At 37.9% G+C, this 22354-nt stretch overlaps 1 protein-coding gene across 1 annotated transcript in view; it reads right to left on the bottom strand.

Annotated features, from left to right (window-relative positions):
- The window catches only part of MICU2 (mitochondrial calcium uptake 2), a gene marked incomplete at its 5' end in the record, with an annotated part of 132093 nt that overhangs the window by 41510 nt on the left and 68229 nt on the right, over positions 1-22354 (bottom strand). The window contains one exon of the mRNA XM_083855242.1: positions 17325-17472. Coding sequence (XP_083711368.1) covers positions 17325-17472 — 148 coding nt within the window. The remainder of the gene's footprint in view (positions 1-17324; positions 17473-22354) is intronic.

Below are 22354 nucleotides of genomic sequence, written 5' to 3'. Positions count from 1 at the left end.
AGGGCATGTATTCTCTGTTTCAATAAGAACTTAATCAGATGCAAGGACAAAGTTTACTACATTCAAGAGATGGAATGGCTGCATAATTGCAGCAATAAAGTCTTATAAAGGACAACTAAGATTACCTGGAAAGAGCTATATCCATAATACATATTTCTGAGACCAGAACTGTGGAGAATAATTCCTGCAACTTACAGAGAACACTATGCAGTTCAGACTTTTGGGATAGACGGCATTTCCTGACTCTGCGTAAAACCATGGACCTTTCTTACAAAAAACAGGCAAGTGGAGCCACAACCCCCAAAAACTCCTGTTATACTGTTTGAGATTGTAGTCAGTCTTATCTTAGAAAAGAGAACAGTATGAGCTAGACTACGCCTTCAAGATGACTCAATTAATGAACTTTGATCCAACTCTGAAATAAAGAAGGTATAATGTGTGTAGCATCACTCTCTTTAAGCCATCATCTCCTATTGTTAATTAAACCTAGATTTTAAATATTACAGTGTCAGAGCACATGCTAGGTTTAGGATACTAGTATCAGACCAAGGTAAACTATCATGATAGCCTCCAAGCACTAGAGGTTTAATTCTGTCCCTCTGCTAGGCAGCATTAGAAATCATGATCCCTGGCCTAGGGTTCTGCAATCTACTTTAGGGCTGGAGAAGTTTATTATAGAAGAACAAAAAAGAGGGGTAAGGACAACAACAATGAAATTGCAGCTCAAAATCTGACTAATCATAAGCAGAGATTAATTTAGATTCAGAATGAAAATGTGTGCAAATCATCCCGCAATCAAAATGAAGGAAAAAAGGTCAACATCTTAACAAAGCCAGAAACTGTTTCTTATCTCACTATGCAAAACTTGATTTAAGCTTATGTGCTCAGTATAAAGCACCCATTACCACAGTAGCAACCACTCCTTTTGTCTCATTCAGCTACTTCCTTTACAATATGTATTCTGAAGATCTTCCCTGTCATGACAAACTGCTACTTTTCACATGCATCTTACAAGATACAAAAAACCTCCCTAAACCAGTTAAAGACTAAGCAAAAGAATATTAGAGATTCCTTATTACAAATTGGGTTCTCTTGCTGGCAAACATAACTGAGATGCCAAATGAAGAATTAATCCATTGAGTGGGAATTTATCATTAGGATAAAGCTGCCTTACTAACCCTGGAATAAGAAAAAAGAGGACAAGTCAGAGAGGACCATCTTTTTGCTCTGATGTAATTTATCCCCTAAGCAGGAACTGCAAATAATTTCAAACTGTGTCAAATTATATGAAGTAACTGCATGGTTTATTACTGTTTGATATGTACTGTATATTTCAGCATGAAAGAATTATAGATAATAATGCCAGAAATAACCATGTGGGTCAACCACTTTGTCCTATTGCTCCCAACAGACTTTGGCTCATGCATTATCTCATCAGTTTAGGTGCACACAAAATACATGTTCACACATTTGAAAGATAGTATAAATACTAAAATTAGTTTGGAAAATGGCCTCAAGTTACACAAGGGGAGGTTTAGACTGGAAAACTTTTTTTAGTGAAAGGGTTGTCAAGCATTGGAACAGGTTGCCCAGGGAATTTGTGGAGGCACCATCCCTGGAGGTACTCAAAAGATATGTGAATGTGTTGCTTAGGGACATGGTTTAGTGGTGGACTCTGCAGGGTTAGGTAGGATTTGATGATTTTAAAAATCTTTTTTAGCCTTAATGATTCTATGATTCTATGATTTGGCTTCAAAAGACAATAGAATCACTAAGGTTGGAAAAGACCTCTAGGATCATTGAATCCAGTCGTTAATGCAGCACTTGCCAGGTCCACCAATAAACCATGTCCCCAAGTGTCACATCCACAAGTCTTTTGATGACTTTCAGGGATGGCAATTTTACTGCTTTTCTGAGCAGCTTGTTACAATGTCTGACCACCTATTTGCTGAAGAATTTTTCCCTGGTACCCAGCCTAGGTTACTTCCTTGTTGCAACTTGAGGCCACTTCCTCTCATCCTGTCACTTTTTATCTGAGAGAAGAGGCCAACTCCCACTTGGCTACACCCTCCTGTCAGGCAGTTACAGAGAGTGATGAGGTCCCCTAAAGCCTCCTTTTCTCCAGGCTAAACACCCCCAGCTCCCTCAGCTGCTCCTCACAGCACTTGTGCTCCAGACCCTTCCCCAGCTCCGCTGCCCTTCTCTGGACACGCTCCAGCCCCTCAATGTCTTTCCTGCAGGGAGGGGCCCAGAACTGAGCACAAGATTTGACGTGTGGCCTCAGCAGTGCCCAGGACAGGGGGACGGTCACTGCCCTGGTCCTGCTGGCCACACCATGGCTGATCCAGGCCAGGATGCCATCGGCCTTCTTGGCCACCTGGGCACACCCTGGATCATGTTCAGCTGCTGCTGACCAGCACCCCCAGGTCCTTTTCCATCAGGCAGCTTCCCAGCCACTGCCCCCAGCCTGCAGTGCTGCCTGGGGTTGTTGTGACCCCAGTGCAGGACCTGGCACTTGGCCTTGCTGAACCTCATACAGTTGGCCCTGGCCCTTTGATCCAGCCTGTCCAGATCCCTCTGCAGAGCCTTCCTGCCCTCCAGCAGATCAACCGACACTCCTTGGTGTTGTCCTCAAACTGACCGCGAGTGCACCTGATCCCCTCACCCAGATCATCAATAAAGACATTAAATGAGACTGGTCCAAATACAGGGCCCTGTGGAACAGCATTTTGTGACCAGCCCCAGCTGAATGTAACTTCATTCCCTACCACTCCCAGGGCATGGCCATCCAGTTTATTGCCCAGTGAACAGTGCACCCACCCAAGCCATGAGCAACCAGCTCCTCCAGGAGAATGCTGAGGGAAACAATGTCAAAGGCTTTTCCAAAGTCTAGGTAGACAACATCCCTACCCTTCCCTCATCCACTGGGCAGGTCAAAAATTGGTGAAATTAATTCACCTCCTTTATTTATGAAATAGTTTGCTTCTTAAACCTATTCATCCAAGCACAAACTTCAGGATACTGTTGATACTGCTTATTCCTAGTGGAACAGAAAGAAAAAAAATTAATTACTTGAAGTAATTTAAAATTTTAAAATTAAAACTGGAAATATTAAATAAAAAATGTATTTATTAACGGTATCAGCACAAAAAATACAGTGGGTACTGTAATTCTCTTCAGATATAGGACATTTATCATGCTTGTGTCCAAGCAATAAATAGCTGACATATCAGTGCATCTAGGCAATTTAAATTACTGCAGTGGATAAGCAACCAGGAGCACTGACATATCACATAAATTGCATGGGTTCTCAAGAGTACTGTAAATATAAATAGCTACTTAGATCCAGTTTATGTAGTAGCTCACTGTTTTTTACTGCTTTTCCTGTTCCACCCTATCACATATCAAAATTATTTACACCATCATTAATGCTTTCCCTTTTGTTTTGTATTTTTTTTTAAGATTTACTTCCACTACAGCAACACGCAGTAAAAGGTCTTAGAAATATTGGCAAAAATATTCAAAGAGGTGACAGCTGATTGGAAAAGTATAATGGAATTTTTCCTAGAAATATCAGTTTGGGAAATTGTCATTCATCATATTATAGCACTCCCTAGTCAGACCTTTAGAAGAAAAAAAAAAAAAAAAAAGAAAAGGGAGAAAGAGGTAGCTAATGTTTTCCTGTACTGCTATTGTAAAATCTGGAAATCTCAACAGCAGGATGTCTCATTTCTATTTCAGCACCATTCTAATGATGTGGTAACCATGTTTCATTCTCCTAGTGTCTTGTCTTTCCATCAAATGTATAGAAATTGAGGCCTTCAGGGCTGCCCTACATCCCCCACAGAACAAACACATCCTTTAGAACATCTTATCGATCTTATTTCCTTCCCAGTGGTAACGTTCTAGGGAATATATCACAAACAGCACCTTTTCGGTAAAAGATGGTCTCAGGAGTTTCTGAGAAGCTTGTTGGAAAACCCATGCAGTGGGGTTTCCCCATGGTTAAGGAAAATTACCTCTATCACAGAATAGCTGAAGTTGGAATGGAGCTCTGGAGGTTATTGCTGTAACTGGAATGTCCTTATCTTCTCATGATGACAACAGGAAAAACCTCAAAGCAAGGTCAGCTGGGATCTGTTGCCCAAGACCATGTTCAGTTGGATTTAGCATATGCTTGCAAACATTTCTTTCTAGAAGGTTTATGAATATAAGACATCTCTCTAATTTAATACATTCACCTGACCAATCCTTCCAAAAAGAAAATATCCATTTATGTGCTTTTGTAACATACACTAACACCAAATACATGCAATAGTTGATAGGTTTCACATGCAGCTTTTGGCTTTTACCCTCTTGCTTATACTAAGGGCAACAGCATTCTTATGCAATTGAAGGCTGTAGCCTGGCTTCAATTCTCATTGACAACCTACAATATAGCATTTTTGCCTTATTTGTTGAGGCACAGAAGTACTAAGTAATGGATTTAACAGTGAATTGGGGCATTTTACTGAAAGGAAACAATTCTATATTGGTAATTTCATTAATGTGAAATGTGTGTTTAAGCTCAAGACCTGGGACATTTTGTCTTACTGTCCAGAGCACAATAAACACCAAAAATTCAAACCCTTATTATACTTCTCTTCCAGAACAAGAGCCTCATTCATGAACATGCAATTTGCAGTGACTAACTGTCTGAGGGTGTTGCTTTTGAGTTTAGAGAACAATTACTTTGTAAATTATAACCAATATGGATTCTGTTTAGGAATGAAAGGATTAAGTGAGCACCCACTAGATGGTGTTCAATTACTGCATGGAGTGACTGGGGCTAGTTACACCTCCTATTCACCTCTGCAGCAGACTTTCCTTGAAGAAACAACAAATACATTTGTATTAGAGGACAAAAAGGGGATGAAATAATTCTCCTAACTAAAAATTTGGAAAGGCTTTAGTAAACTATTTACCATCTGCATTGAATGTCAGTAAGAGGAACTTCTAAAAGATATGACAAATATAAGCAAAAGAAAGCACACAAGGTTGTTTTGGGTCCACTTGCTACTAGTCTACAGTTTTACACCAAAAACCTTGTATTTTTGTAATTGATGATATTATCCATTTGTTCTCCACATTCCCAAATTCTGCTGGCATCATCCATTGAAAAATAAGGGTTCATAAACACTCACCAAAGAAACACATCTATTTCGCAATTAGTTTTATTAAAAGGATGAACTATTGAATTACTGGATGCCTACTCTAGCAGAACCTTTTTTCTTTTTCAGCAAAAGCTTAATAATTGCAACTAATCCCCATGAATGTTCATGAATCAGCTTAAGGAAGGAGAGGAAAAAAACCAGAAAATAATAAAACTGCTATTTTAAGGGAAGAGACTTTTGGCATAGGTGCAGTATTGTAGCACTTCAGATGTTTTAGATTCCTGGGAATGACAAGGATGATAGCGATAAAGAGAATTGCTATTCAAAGCTGAATTAAGATAATACTGTCATTGCAGAATTTCCAGAAGGAACCTTTTCCTTTATAAGGCTCTGATGTGCAACCTTACATGAAAATTTTAGGAAGGCCATTTCAGTGCAGATGACACCCCAGTGATGACATTACTTCTTCCATATGCTGTTATGGAAAGATAAGGACATTCTAATAACCATGTTTAGGAATTTTCATACAGAAGACACTGTCTACTACTTTGAGCATTTACTAATCCTGCTTCAGAATCCTACAGACCTGCTTCACTATTTCCATGGCTCTCCAGGTTCAGGGATTACTGAAATCGCTACTTTTTCTTTCCTTCTTCCTTCTCTTGTTTAATTGGAGTTCCTTTCAGTGGCTGACTTGCTTTCCTTTCAGTTGATGGCCCACATCATTCTCACCTTTATCTTTAAATTAGCCTGGAGTTTCTTTCCACTTCTAAGATTAGCTCATTCTGTTACTAGCACACAGAGAAGCTCTAAGAAAACCAGTAACAGCCCCTGCTGAGTCCGACTTGTTTATACATCATTAACATCTGCCACATAGCAATTAACAGATGTTTGGAAAGCTTTCCTACAGCAGGAGCTCCAAGGGTATGTAAATGATAACAGGATGCTCCTGTTTTTTAAGCTATGAAAGGTTTAACCTATTTTTGCCATGCAAAAAGCTCAATGAAGAGATTTTGTTAGGTTTTATTAGTTTGTCAGAACAGCAGAGTGAAGACAGTTACATAAAACCAACTGGAAACATTGCCTTTATTTAGTAGACAAGGTGGTAATGGAAAGAGGAGCAGGATCATGAAAAGTCTGAGAACTCCCCTAAGACTAGAAAGAACTAAAGTTACGAGAAATCATAGAAGAACTTAAAAACAGGTGTTAATCATAGCTTATTACACTGGTCAAAAAAGCTTGGTCAATTTGCAACTTAGAAAAAAAATAAGGCTGTTGATAGTATGTTTAAAAATTATTAATATGATGTTCATCGGCCTTCTATAGCAGTAGAAACAAAAAGCCTTGTGCACCAACCAGAGCACCTCCTCTACACTAAAGAATGAACTTTGCAGACTGAGTAAGAGAAGAAAAGATAAGCCACCACTTGACCCTTTGACTTCAAACTCCTCACACAATAAAGAAAAAAATATCAGAAAGAAAAAAAAAAACAACCTAGATGAAGAAGATCACAAGTTTCTTTCAAAAAATAAGTTGTTCTTTTCTAGAATTGTCTTATTTCCTAAGGAAAAAACCTCCCCCCCCCCCCCCCAAATTCAAATAATCCAATGTGTCTGAAAATAATAATGTGTCTGAAACACATTTGGCTTTACCCTGGCTTTTATTTTACAGTCAGATTTTTTAAAGAATTCTGACCATATTAAGCACCAGAGGAAACATTGTAATAGGTCAAGACAGAAATAGAACAGAAATATTTAATCAGTAAATGTAATTAAGAAGGCAAATCCAAATGCAGAAGTACACTTTACATCAAAATTCCCACCAATGTCTCATTTAACTTGCAGCAGCCTTCAGTATACTGGGCTTCTGTGTCCACCACTTCCAATTATCCTTGTGTTGTCTCCTTCCTGCCATTCTCAGCTTCTCTGACAAAACTAATTTCTCCTCCAAGAGCAATTGTGGACTGAAAAAATGAACAATTTTTTCCTTTCTCTGAGTAAAGGGAGAGGAAAACCTGGGGGCATCAAGCCTCCTAAGCACTTGACCTCATAAGAGAATGTTCTTTGCCAGATCTCTATTTTTCTGTTCTGACCACAATACAATGATTATGTCAAAAATTTCTTCACCTACAGATGCAGAAAATAATTGCTCTACCCCAGTATCCTCAGCTTGGCAGGGACGTGGAGGTACAAATGAGGACCAAAGCACCTTAGGTCCTGGAAGCTGTTCTGCACGTAGTGACTGTGAGCAGAGCACAGGCTACACACATTCCAGCATTTTGCTCAAGTGAGCATTACTTTAAACCATTTTTCTCCCTAACTAAAGCTGCAATCTGACATTCAGAATTTTCAGCAACAGTCTTAATTTAAGAAGTTCCTGACTTCCATCCTTGTTCCACCCCTTAGACCACAGCAATTGCTAGTGGATTGTGCTGTGATCCAGGGAACGATGCTGGCTTTACAAAGATAAATCATACTCAGAAAAGCATGGAATAAAGATACCTACATGAAGCTGTGGAATGGATGGCCTCACCCAGATAGAGGAGATAAAAATAAACTCAGGTTTGCTAACCTAACAAGGCCAATGCTGAGTGGTAGTATAATTATCTATAATGCATCACAAAGCTAAGGTTCAGAAGAAGGAAATCCACTATTTTAGGAAATGGGAAATGTTAGCATAAGAACAAGAGGCTTTATCCAGACAGTGACTACTTTTAGGGTGGATATCAGCAGAGTTTTTAAGCAATAGAGATACTGCATCACTGTTTTCAAATATAACCAGTGGTTAAAAATGATTCTAAATTGAGTATGAAAAATTATATGAGGTCTATATTTTAGGTTTGTTTTATTTTAAAGTGCTGAAGTTGGAGCTGACTTATAGAACATATATGATAAATTTTGAAACACTTAGCTATGAAATGTTAAAGAGCAGTATTAAGCCATGAAATATTCCCCTAATAGAGGATACAAATCCATAAAAATACATTACAAGGTATGTTAATTTAGGTAAGCAGTGGCAATAAATATGGGTGTTCTTACAGTGGTTTGACTAAGCAGATGTCCTTTCTCCTCTTTACAGAAATACTGGACATAAAGAATAACAATTTGTCCTCTTGAAATGAGCACTTATTTTAGCTGCAGAAGAAACAGATTGAAATGACAAGTGAATCAAATTTTAAATGGGCTTTTTATAATTCTCACAGTTGGTACAAATGAAAAGCAAACAATAGACAGCTTTCTCCTAGTGGAAGTGTAGAGTAATTTATGTTGCCCAGTGTACTTTTAAAATGACCATACCGGTTTAAAATACCCTCTCACTTTTTCAGCAATAGAGACTGCCTTTACCGCCATATAGCTGGCAAAAAATGCTTCTCCTTAGCCAATTCAAAGAAAGCCAGCAAAGCAGATGAAATTTTTGAACATTAGATTTTATAGTTTCTCCCAAGAAACTGACAGTGAAACAGAAGGAAGCTCTCACATTCTATGTCACCAATGAATCCACAGAAAAGAAATAAATGCTATTCTCAGGGTGTGGGTGCATGTCCCTTCCCCAGGAGAAACAAGAAGGAAAAAGAACCCCAAACATTTGGAAAGGAACAGAAAAGGAGAGAAGTCCTCTGTTTTCTGGAACTGGCAGTTTCTCTAGTGGGATATGTGCTTGCCAACACCGATGCAGCAGCAAGTTTTCACTGTCTCGGTAGTTCCAGAAGTGTTGGAGGGATTGGCACAAAGGACACACATTCAAGATCTGAAAAGAAGGCTGGCACCTGGGAGAACAAGCTGCATCATTCTGAAGACTTCAAACATCAGTCCTGAAAGACAACTGGAATAAACTGAGTAACATCAAAAGGTGGCTGTCTTGGCCATGTCTTCTATTTAAATTCCATGCAAGGAGCCCATTTTAAAATTTTTATTAAGCCAAGTATGATTGCAGCTCTTGGCAAACAAAGTCCCTGGACACTGGCATTTTATATATACTGATCAGCTGAAAAAAGCAGCTAGAAAAAACAAGAATGGCCAGGTAGGATGGATTTAGACCTACTAGCAATGTTGAACTACTTTTTGTCTGGTAACAACCAAGGCAGGATTTACTAAAAAATATAGTATTTTTTGTTAGCTGTGCCTGTAAAATCTTTTCACTTTCAGGCTTTTCCAGGTCTGAGAGGAAAGATATTTTAAAAAGAGATGTAGCCAGCAGAATGACCAGGTGCTTGTCAGCAATCTGGATGACAGTGTGAGGACCTGAGCTCTCTGAGGGACCGGACAACACTGGATGACTGATTAGATTACTAAGAATTGTCTCTTGTCTGCATTCTCTGAGGTAAGGAAGCTGGTAACCCAAGGGAGGGCACTGCCATATAAGCAGGTGGCTCTAACAAGAGGAACCTGTGTGTTTTACACATGGAAAAAGTCTTTGAACTCAGTATTTGCTTTTGTTTCACAGCAGATGAGGAAGGCTACTGAGCACAATCAGTGCTATAACCCACTGCAGGTGCAAGGCTGGGGAGTGAAAAACAGAGCATAACCTGGCCAGTTTCTCCCTTAAGGAATCAGTGCCAGTGTTTTCCAAACAGGGAGCAATGGAACTTCTCAAAGGTGCCCCTGGAGACGCCAGCTGTTTGGCAAGTAAGGATAGTTCCTCTCACCTACAAACCAGGCTGCACACTGTGCCTGCTGCTACTGCCTAGAAGAAAAGTGATTGATGCTCTGTGGTTCTAACCTATGCATTTTTTAAAAACTCCAAATGTAGCACTTCTTATGAGAATAAGCAGGGGAAAAAACAGTAGTCTCTATCAAGGCTACTCAAAAAAGGATAAATCATATGACTAATACAATAAAAATTCAGCATTGGCTTCAGGAAAAGCATGGAACCATCAGTACCAAGAGAGTTACAAACAACTGAAAGTATGAGGCTAGAATGCATGCTAGATTTTGGCAGGAGTCTGACCTGCACTCCTGGCACCTGCTATCATGCACCAGTGATCTGCAGATCCTCATCAGTTCTTAAATAACTGAATGCAAGCCAGTGAATTTTAAAACCAGATTGTTCTTCTTAGGTATAAACAAATACCAGTCTGGGTTGAGGACGCACGTTGCAAGAAATTAAAACACACTTAAGAGTGAAAAAATTAATTGAATACGATTTTCACTCTACATCTGTTAAGACTTAATTGTCAATTAAGCAAGATGTTTCGGAACCAATTAAGTTCCACTGAATTATTAAAAAAAAATACTGAGGTAATCTGTCAAAAAGTATTCAGAACCTGTGGGAGAACAAATCACAGATTTATTTTCTGTGGTATGTTGACAGTATGCTATAAAAGTAGTTGAAGCAGTGTGTGGTGTTCTAAAAAAATAAAAAAAGTCTTTAAAGATAGGAAAAATATTCAGAGACCAAGAATGATTGTATGAGCTCTTGAAATGTGCCCATATGTATAAAAAAGTGACTTCTCTGTTAGGTATTTTAAATATCACATTAGCATGTCACAAAACTGGAATACTTGACTAAAGCAGAAACTGTTGCAAGACTTCTGAAATTCTAAGGCAGACGATGTTTATACAACAAGGAGACTCCTGTTATTAATAACCAGATCTTTCCATTACTTGCACTACAAGTATTCTGTACGCGCACAATGTATTTTCATTCGTTTCAGGGAATCTGTTTTCCATTCAGATGCCATTAAATAGCCAATAACTTTCACACTTTAAATAACCAAATCCTTCAAGATGTGCACTGAGACCACTTGCCTCTTGCTCACAACTCTGCTGAAGCCTGATCGCTTTTATTATCAGTAGTATTTTTGTGCTGAGTTTTTTAAAATTGCTTTCATTCATTGAGAGGCTGTAATTTATCTTCTCATTGAACTGTTTCTCAGAAAGCTAAATAGCTAGTAATGTATTTTCAAATAATCTTGCCCAAGTTTTTACCTAATCAGGAAGCACTGCAGTCAATTGAGGTAAGAACTCTCAATTTGCATCACTCTTCGGCCAGTCATCAATGCCACAAAAGGAAAAATAGGAATCAATCACAACAGAGACACGAGCTCAGTATAACTTTATTGTTGTCTCACACAGACATACCTGCAAACGTACAAATGTAATTATTGCAATGTCAGTATAATAAGGGTTGAAAACATGGTTGAAGGCATGGAAATAGAACTGGAGGGAACAAAAATACATATTTTCCTTGTGCAATGATTTGCTAAAACATGCTCCTTTTTAACTGATTTTGTTCCATGGTTCCCTTTCCTCCTGCTCTCCCATCTGATCCTGCACATTTCCTCGCTGCTGCAGCTGCAGGGCTACAGTGCTGGAAGGCAGCACTCACCCAACACCTCTGCTCTCAGCGCTGCTCCCCTTCAGGAGCTGCAGGAGGGAACACTGCATTTCTCCTCAAGAATCCCATCTTTGATTCTGTTGTGTAGTACCCTGTGATGCAACCATTATGAAAGTGCACTAGTGTTTATTTTGAGTTCACAACAAAACACATGTCCAAACATAAATACACATTATCGAGATCACAGGAATTTCTGCCATATTTCTAAACAAAGAACTATTTGCGGTCAAATTAGTTTTTAGACAAACACGCAGCCTGTGTATGTTAGTTATCAGAGTTAACATCTAATTAATGAGCACAAAAGAAAAAAACAAAAAAACTCCCTTATTTAGCTTATTTAATTACCAACAACTGGCTGAAGCACAACATTATTTATGCACAACACCAATTTTAATGTGCTACTTGGACAGTTCAGGGAAAATGAAAGTAAGTTACTCTGAAGAATTTGACAAGATTGTCATAGGATTTCCTAATCCTTTTTGGGTGATGAAGGATAGCTGAGGACGAAAAATCCACAGTATGGAAGACATTTTCAGCAATCAATGTTTGTCTTTGCTTTTGTTTTCAGTTCCTTAACAGGAATAGTATTTTCCTCTATTCACAACCCCACTTTAAGAAATGAATAAACAATGATGACTAAGAAGCTTTGACTAGAAATAGCTGATTTTGTTTCATTTTCTAAAATTCAGAAGAGATTAATCTAATAATCTTAAACCATCCTGTTATTTCTTCAGATTTATCTTCACTTTAGCTTCCACCTAGCACTGGGCATCTTTGTAGTGCGTGCCCAGGTTGCAGAGTTCTCTACTGTGTTTGGAGGATTTGAGCAACAATGTTACATCTGCACTAAAAAAAACACTAAATGCAGAGATAGAGAGAAAACAATTTCTTTGTTAACACATTAGAAATTTGAGAGGATTGAGTTCAGTTCCCAGCTGTATCAATGACTCCTCATACAACATTTCAATCCCTACTTACCATATGAAGCTTCTCCATTTAGACAAGCTTCAGTCTTATTCTTTGACTCTGAATCCTAGATTTTACATCTGACACTGATGCATGACTCACATCAGTCTGATTCGTTATTGTGTTTGAAATTCAGGTCAAAATGAAGACACTGAAGTATAGGCATCTGAACTCCTGCCAAAGGCAAAAGACTCAAGATCCAAAAATACAAAGACTGACTCAGCTCATTCTGAAAAGTGCTCATCTACTGACTGGTCCTTCTTGGCTCTCCTAAAACCACTGACTGCACCAGCACTGACCTCAACTAATGACAATGAAGAACTCAGTTTTTTAGCCACCACAGCCTTGCAGTGTGTCCTTTCCTCAGACTCTCTCACAGCCATGACCATGCTGATGCTGTGACAGGAAGCCACACATCATATCAAGCCTGCAAACAAACCACAACTTTGCACCAACTGTGTTCCCACAAAAAGCTTAACCAACTCAAATAACTTCTCCAAGGAAACTTACAACACACTAATCCTCACTGACAGATAGGTCTCTACCATAGAAATACTGTGTCTGGTACCCTGGTACTGTAGAATACAGGAAAATCTTTTACCACAGCTGAATGAATAAAGGTGCTACAACACATTAAATCTGGACTGAGTAGACACAGAAGGATCAAGATCTTTATTTAGCAAGTGTCAATTGTTACCAGTCAAGGTAACAAGGTTTGTCTTCTACCTGGAAGAGGAATAATCTTCTCCAGAAAAAAAAAAATGAACATAGGCACAGTTCAGATTCAATGCATTGCAAGATCTTCCTTTACTGAAGGACTCTCGCAGTCCTTTTCAAAACTTAATACAGATTTTTTTCTATGTTCTCCAACTGTACATCAGAGATGGTATTTCCATGGAGCTCTAACACAGTATTAGTCTAATCTGGAATATGAGCCTAAGTATGCACAACTGTTTAAGACACAAATTTTACATAAAGAGTCTCTCAAAAATGCTCCTGCATTACAATGAAAATTCAGCGTGAATCAGCAGAATTTTATCCTTCCTGTACCTGCGATCTGAAAAGTGCTAGAATTTCTGATGCAACACAGGAAGTTTGTATTATCTGTATTAGATATTACTAGACATTGTTAAGTATTTTTATATCACAATAAGAACAGCAAGAGAAAACAATTTTTCACTAAATTATCATTACATCAGGTATGATGATTTACATGAACATCCCACAGATTACCCAGAAGAACTTGGCTGGTTTTGCAATAGTTTGCCACACATCCTTGTGGTAACAAAGTTTTAACACAAGATTACACGGCATAAAGCTGTGAATCCAGAATCCCCAGTGAGCATTTAGTATGCACTGCACTAACCGGCAGAAAAAAAATGCTGTCATACTAGTTTTGTGCTGGCACAAATGCTGCGCCACACAACCACATCTCATTTACTGTTTGCCACTGTTTATAAAAAGGTGGCTGCTTCCTTTCATAAAATTACTAACAGCAATAGAACTAGGCATATATTTACAGAGTAACTTGGTGTGAAGCACTGACTCTAAAAGCAAGCAAATTTATTTTGGACGGTGTCTTTATTCCTTTATAGAGCTCTTTTCATTGTCGATATGCAGAACAAAAAAGTCTGTCAGGAAACTCTGCATTTGTTATCAGCTCATTCTCCTTACATGGCAATACTGTAAATATTTTTCTTCATTATCACCCTAACAGTAAATAACTTTGAAGGTGTGATTTAATTAACAGGAATGCAAATATTTCACAATTTTTGCCTACTTTAAAGAAAATGAATAATAGAGAAACCCATGCACCAGGAAACCAATGACCGGAGGTAGTGAACTAAGGTCTACCAGGCAGGGTTCAAGATCACTCAGGCTGGATGAGAGCTGATATATTTGCAGTACAGTTCCATCTGTTTTCTTATCTGGTAAAGTATTCCATAATAAATCATAATTTATTGCATCTTTTGCAACCTTGTCAAAGGGCACACCTAAGATTTTTGCTTCAGTAATAAATTCCACCCAACTGTGTACGGGAATTCACTTGACAATCTGCACATAGCTAAAATATTTTGGTATTTCTTATTGCTAGCACCAACTCATCTGGTTTACACAATACCACATTTACTTTCTACTAAATTTAACTATGTTTAAAAACTAACAGGAGATTTCAAAGTAATTCTCCAGTGGTAACCACCCATGAGCAAAAAACCTATGAGCAAAAAACCCTAAGGCTGGCTGGCCAAGGACTTCTATTCTCAGTTCATAACTGTTTCTCATCCCTCTTTTTGCTTGCCTTTTTCCCTTGTGGGAGTGTTTATCTCTGAATAGGGACAGATTAACCTCAGAAATATTTCTTGATGTACACAACTAAACAGCTCATGAGGCTGGTCATATTTTTCTGCATGTTGTCTGTAAAAAGTACAGCAGAAACAAAACTTTAGAACAGCCCTAAGTCTTCCATATTACTATAAACAGCATTCAATTGGAAAACCCCAAGCAAATATTTATGAAGATGGATGGTTACTGCCAGGGTGCTTCAGATTTTGCTGAGAGGTTTGTATTTTTTCACTTATTAGCAATTTATCAAAAATAGATAGAGAATAACCAAGTCATTACAGCTTGAAGTTCAGCATTCTAAGACTCATCATTTGTATGCAGGATCACATGTTAAAATTGCATCTAAATATGCATTAAGTGAAGGGCTTTCTAGGATAAGTGGTGTCATAACTTTTTCCTTTCTAAAGGCACTGTTCAGTGTGAAAGAGAATTACTTTATTACATAAGTGGAAAGCTTACAAAACAATTGCTACTTCGCTATTTAGCTCACTATATTGACCTACTCTGAATATACCAGGACAGACACTTGAGATAGGTCTGTATATTTTTGCCATATGAAACTCTTCTAAACACAATGAATAAAACAACTGCCTTTAAAATACTTCAAGTGCCATACTTCTCTACTATTAAATTCTGTGTCTGTTTGCAGTCACATAAAAACGTAAAATTCCAAGCAAGAGAAATCAAGAGAATTGCTTACCATTGTGTTTATGCTACTGGCCAAAGAATCCATACCAATGACAGTTTAAAAATATTCAGGAAAATTAAATTCAAGTGTCAACATTTTTCTATCTATGATGCTACTGCTGCAAGCCTGACCTGAATTTGAAATGCTAAATATGCATTACAGCAGAGTTTTTTCCTTGTCATTATTTATTAGTTTCTGTTTAATGCTATTTCCTACTTATATTAGCAAAGAAACTGAAATTAACTTGGCTGCATTACAAATAAATATCACCACATACCACTTCATTAAAAATCTGCATGTTTACTATTATACATGGAGTAACCAATTAATATGTATGAACAGATAGGACTGAAAAACACTTATCTCTTTAACCTTGTCTTCAGAGACAACTGTCTGAAAACCACACCTTCAAAACTAAAAGTTTCTGTATTCACTGTATTTCAGGCTGACAAACTCAACATTAGTTCCCTTTTAGGTTTTTAACTTAATGACTTAAGTTTTGAAGGGGAACAAAGCCTAACACCATACATTAAAAATCAGTATTTTAAAAATCTCCATGACTCTCAAGGTCATAAAGTCTTTCTAAGGATTTATATTTAGCTTTGTGTAATATTAGATGCTGTTTGTCAGCAGTGAATTAATGTATCCTTATCACCTATAGATTTTTGGCAGATATTGGAAAACTTCTTTCATTACAGATACTTGTGTCCCATTCTTGGACCACTTGCAGCTCTTCTAAACAGCATTCTGCCCTCATTTTTTGACAGGCTTAAATCAAAGTGCATTCTGGTCTCCTTCTTCCTCCCTGTCTCTCAAACCCTTCCACAGGATCTTGAATTTCCTTCTGGATTTGCATTTTAATACTCTCAAGTCACTACAGCGTTTGTTGGTAGGTGGGCAGAGCATCCCAGCCTCTGAATGGCTTTTGCCAGACAACAAGCTCTCCCGGTCAGCATGTGCAGATTGCAGCAAACAACTACTAAAGCTGGGATCACTTTCTCTTTCCCTCAGCAGATGAACTAACAGAGTATTTGTCTTCTAAGTGACAATCCTCTCTGGAAACTGGAAAACTTAACCTTTCAAAAGCAAAAAAAAAAAATCTTGGGAAAACTGTAAAACCCAATTTTTCTGAGGATAAAAACATATATCATAAAAAATAATTACTGTATCATGAAAATAACAGAAGAAGATACAAAGACAAAAGAAGCTTAAGGAATGGGGCAGAATTAATGAAGCCAAAAAACCTGCAGAAAAGAACAACGACCTATGCACTTTTTATTTGTGTGCTGTTCCTATCTTCTCCTCAGATAGCAGAAAGTACTTCTTGAAAAGACACTTGTGATTTTGGTTTGTTTTAAAGCAAAGGTTATGTAAAAATCAAATATTTAAAACCAAAAATGTAGAACTGAACTCTGGGCTCTATTATTCCCATTCACCTCACTCCCATCACTGCCTCTTCTAAGAAAAAAGGCCACAGAATTACTCACTGGTGAAGTGGATAGAAGATAACAGAACCAGGAATGGTATGAACACTATTATAATACACTCATTCTATTTTCTCTAGCATGTAAGCAATTGAGGAGCTACATACTGATCAGATATGTAAATTATGCAGAGATGTCATCAGCAAGTCACCAGTTTCTAAATCATCAGCCTCACTTCACTTGTGTAAAGGGTAGCAGTGTCTGTGAGAATCCATATGGGCAACATCTAAAAATCGGCTTCTGCTGATTTATGTAACATAAAGGATCTTATCCCAGTGGTTTGTAAATGACATCTCTAAGGGGACCAGCAAGTTTATTCTCCTTCACCAACACAACGACAAGAAAACAACTTACGTTCAACTTGATCAAACATTACTGAGAACAAGAAATCTCTGGGTGTCATGTAATATTCCCCTTCATACTCCAGTGATGCAAAATGCATGAAGCGGTGCTTTCGAAGAGACAGCCTTTCATCCACGTCTGCATGAATGACATCTTCCTTCTGGAAAAGAAAAAAAGTCCACCACATTTGTAGACCAAAGATGTCATTAGAAAAAATCCTATACCCAATCTTGATCAACCTCAGTATTTTGTGGGTAGCCACAACAAAAAGCTGCCAGCAATTAAAGCTTTTATGGCACAGTCTTAAAGAATGACATGCTTATATGATACTCAAAGTATTTTTGGCTTCACTAAGAGCATGCTTTAACAACACAGGCAAGCCAAATTAATGGCTGGATGTCCCCAAAGTCTGCTCCTGCTTCCCACTCCCCTGCTCTTGGCTATGTGGTCCTGCACCTCCTTGTTTGCCAGCTCTGCCATTTGTTGGGCTCTTGCTGAGCCAAATTCAGCTCACTAACTCAACAAAAAACCCTAAACCCACCAAAGAGTAAATAATATTTCCCCAGGTTAGTGAGTGGCTCAGCAAAGGCTGAAATGTGCTGTGTATCCATGCAAATGGCCCATTCCTGAAGTTAATTATCGAACTGTAGAGCAACTCCTAAAATGGGAGAATAATGATATTCTAGTTTAAGTATGGGCCTATCTTTCAGAAAAGTCAGAAAAATGGGAAAAGCAATGAAAACACCAACAAGAGTCAGAGGTAACACCACCAAACCCAAAGATTCAACTAGTCAAGCAAACAAAAAATGTCCAGCTTCACCTTCTCCTCACAAACACTGAGAGACTCAGGATCAAAACCATATGAGTTGACAATACTCTGATGAGTAGCACCAGCACTTACTGGTAGCAAAAGAGGACAGAGACCCAGTGAAACAGAGATATTTACACTTCAGGATTTCAGAGACGGTAACTGACAACAGGTAAATGAGAAACTCTAAAATTCAGAACACATACTGCGTGTATTTGAACATTAATCATGGGACAGTTACCATATATATTATATTACACATTATATTTCTAAACAGAAGGCTTCAATTTGCCATTTAATCCCACACCTTGCACCTCTGTGTTAGCATTAAGGACTTGTTAAAATACTTCACTGAATGATAGGCTACAAGCACTTGTTATAGTCAATTTTAGCTTCCCCTTGCGGCATGTTTGTTTGCCTTAAACCTCAGGTTTCAATGAAGGGTGGGAGGGAACCAACAAGAAAAAACCCAAAATACTCATAATTTAGATTTAAAACAGTCATATTCTGATATGCAAGGAAAATATGGGTTACCTCTAAGTATCTGAAGCCAAAACTTGCTTTGGTTTAGACAAAACTGCTTTAAGCTTCTTACAGTATAGAGCTGTATCATGGCCTACAACCCAAGTGCACTGCTGCTGTTCAGACCTGCATGTTCTGGAAAATGTTGCTTAAAAACAAACCCAGTGTAGCATCAAATGTAGCTTTATACTTTTTAAAACTTTAGGGGACAAGTGACTCTATAATTGCTCAGTTAACAAGACTCAACACTGCAAATCTCAAATTAATATTTCATGGTTGCTGGGTATTAACATGCTGCATTCTTATTAACCTAACATCCTTCTCACAGTAACATAAGCAATTTTCCCCAACGGCAATTAAAAAAAAAAAAAGGGAAAATGTTTTCACAGTTGTCCTTTAACCAAAATTATGTAATGAAAAGCTATCTTTCTGCATAAATACAAAATAAAAAAGTTTAGACAAGAAGTAAAAAGTGAATTCTACAACATATTCAAACCAACTGGATTTTCAAGTTTCTTAAGTCTTGCTTTATTTTATCTAAATTCTGTCTAAAGCTAAATTATAACAGAACACTGAATTCCAGCAATCCACAATTTTAACTGAAACACACAGGTACCAGTGTTGGTCACCACCATATAAGAAAAATATTAAGTTGTTAAGAGAGTGTCCAAAGGAGGGCAACAAAGATGGAGAAAGGCTTTGAGGGGAAACTGTATGAGGAATGGCTGAGGTCACTTGGTGTGTTCAGCCTGAAGAAGAGACTAAGGGGAAACCCCATTGCAGTCTGCAGTTTCCTTGTGAGGAGAAGAGGAGGGGCAGGCACTGATCTCTTCTCTGTGGTGACAGTGACAGGACCCGAGGGAACAGCCTGAAGTTGTGTCAGGGGAGGTTTAGGTTGGACATTAGGAGAAGCTCTTCACCCAGAGGTTGGCTGAGATTTGGAATAGGCTCCCCAGGGAAGTGGTCACAGCACCAGCCTGACAGAGTTCAAGGAGCATTTGGACAATGCTCTCAGGCACATGGTGGGACTCTTGGGGATGGTCCTGTGCAGGGCCAGGAGCTGGACTCGATGATTCTGATGGGTTCCTTCAAATTCAGCATATTCTGTGATTCTGTGTTCATATATTCCTATATTAACTCTGAAGAGTGCCTTGTATTTGGAAAGGAACATATTCTCATCAGAATTACAATAACATGTGATTATGGACTGACTCATCAAACCCCTTTCTTTTTGTGAAACTGGCATCCCTGATTTGCAAAACAGCCTTGGCTAACTTCTTATGAATGTCAGCTTCACAGCTAGCACAAATGAGGACCAAACAGGATGAAATGAATCAGCTGTGCCGTCTCCTACTTTTTTTTCCTAAGCTTTGCAAAATTCCTGACATCCTGTCACTATTAAAGAAATCCATCATCTGCAAAGAACACCCTTCAGGACATGAACACAAGCTCAGCTAGAACAGTTACTACCTCATTTAAAAGTTGTATCCCTCCCTCTCATTCACTATGATTTTCTTCACTAGTATGTATCTCTCCAAGTCTTCAATAAGCAAGGATGTCAGACCCACCAAAGACCACTGGGTAAGGAATGGAAATACACAGGAAAAAGCAGAAAGCTCTTGTTTTTTGGGAAAAAAACAAACAAACAAACAAACAAAAACCCCCCCAAAAAAACAACTTATAAGCATAACTCCCATTTGTTCTTAGAAGAGATAAATGTTTGAATAACTATTCTAATCATTATTCTAAGTGTCTAACTACAGATTAAATAAAAAATGTTTTGAAGAAAAGGCTGATTCAATCACTTAAAACTAAGATTGATCTTCTTTTGAAGTACCAATCTAAAGAGTGCAGAGGGAAGCAAGCTCTCTCTCCACAATTCAGTATCCTTCCCACTTCAATTAAATCCTGACTAATTTTCAAGTAGTTTTTCCTGAGTCATCCAATAAATCCTTCAGATAAAAAAGACTTGACATTCCTGACATTTTTAAAAACACTGTGAAAGCTCATTTTGCTAATAAAAATGTATATATTGGGCAAAACCCAGAGTTTTCTTCCTTAATTCTATTCCACAAAATGAGCTTCAAGTAAAGACAGATATACTGTAAGAAATAATTATGTATTTAAGGCTGAAACTCAGATATTAAGATATCTGTAATCTAACACCTCAGCAGTTTCCAACAGTGCAAACTCAAGACAAGCTGGATACAAAAATACGAATTTCTGAGGCACAATGAATGGGTGAGAAGAACCTATTACTATTACCACAATTCTTGTAAGCATAGTTTAAAATAACTCTGGGATTGACTTGGGCTTATTTCTGCCTCTAACAGTGCCATATAGGAGAAATCAAACCACAAAGAGCTCTGTGGCATTAACGGTAAGGCTTGGGCTGAAATTCCACTCTCAGCTTGTTCTTCTGGGTGTGAGTCCAGCCGGGGCTTCCAACACTGGGTTCAGAATGTGCATGGTGAAGCTATGACAGCTGATGGTAAATTAGAATTGAATGACATGAAGAGGGCTCCAGGAGGATGCTGTGCAGTTGACACAGCAATGGATCAGGAGCTGACCAGCCTCTGGTGTCTACAAGCATTGCCAAAGACTGTGCTTTCCTTCCTGGCTTCCTGCACTGAGAAATGCCTAAGGGCAACAACATTACTTCACGCTGTTAATTTTCATGTTGCTATAATTAATTTGTTTACCAGTCAGTCTCCTAAATTTTAGATGCTATTAAAGAGTTCATGGTGTTCATTTTTTGGCTTTGGTTCCTTTTTTTTTTTTCTGTATCCATTAAAAATCTAAGTAATTCTTAAGTAAAAATTCAAATATACGCTGCTGCTTATTAGAGAGAAATTATTTTAAAATATCATATGCACTTACCTCTCTTCAATTTAAAATTAAGTCTTCCCCTTTTATTAATTTTACTTTTTATCTCTTTGCTCAGAATTTGGTGTTTTAACATGCCTGTGCCTTTCAAGTTTTCCATCTTAATCTTTTCTGCTTATAAAATAGAATACACTTTTTTCATTTTTTCCAACATAATTTTTATTTCTTTACTCCTTTCCATACAAGCTACTTATTGTGTCTCTTTGTATCCTTTCATTGCTTCTCTTTCTTCTATTATCTACATACTTTCCTTCCTTTTTCATTGGGAAAAAATAAAATTAAGATATTTAAAACCTTTTTTCCTCCCCTCATCTGAAAAGAGGATCAATACTTATTTTTCCTTCTTCTAATCTGAAAGAATTGACTTGTAACACTCATCTTACCAGCTCCAAGAATAACTAAACCAATGTGTGGGATGTAATTAAAATCCAGTTGGTGCCAGCTGGATCTCTGGGAACCTCGGGTTTGGATCCATTAATTCACACTAGATCTACAGAAGGATTTAGCAACTCTATCAGATTTCTGTATGACTCATGAAAATGTTGCAGTTAACTAGTGTCATTATTGTATCTCAATTTAACCCAATCCATTTTGAAATGATCAAAATAACAGAAAATGTAACCTGACCTCCAACTCTGCTGCACATGTTAACATACCCAGCACGCATGCTGAATGCACAGAGGAACAATGCTCAGAGCTGAATGTTTCAAAGTTTCATACGATGCAATAATGGATAGATGAAAAAGAGTTTTGACAAGAAATTTATTTGACAGAAGTATGTGACTTACAGAAAGCTCAAGATCATAATATTTAAGAAAGCTTGGAT

This window comes from Zosterops lateralis (genome assembly GCF_965231275.1).
Source record: "Zosterops lateralis genome assembly, chromosome: 2".
Lineage (NCBI taxonomy): Eukaryota > Metazoa > Chordata > Aves > Passeriformes > Zosteropidae > Zosterops > Zosterops lateralis.
Note: the sequence above shows the minus strand (reverse complement) of the source record. Positions and strands in the feature narration are given on the sequence as shown.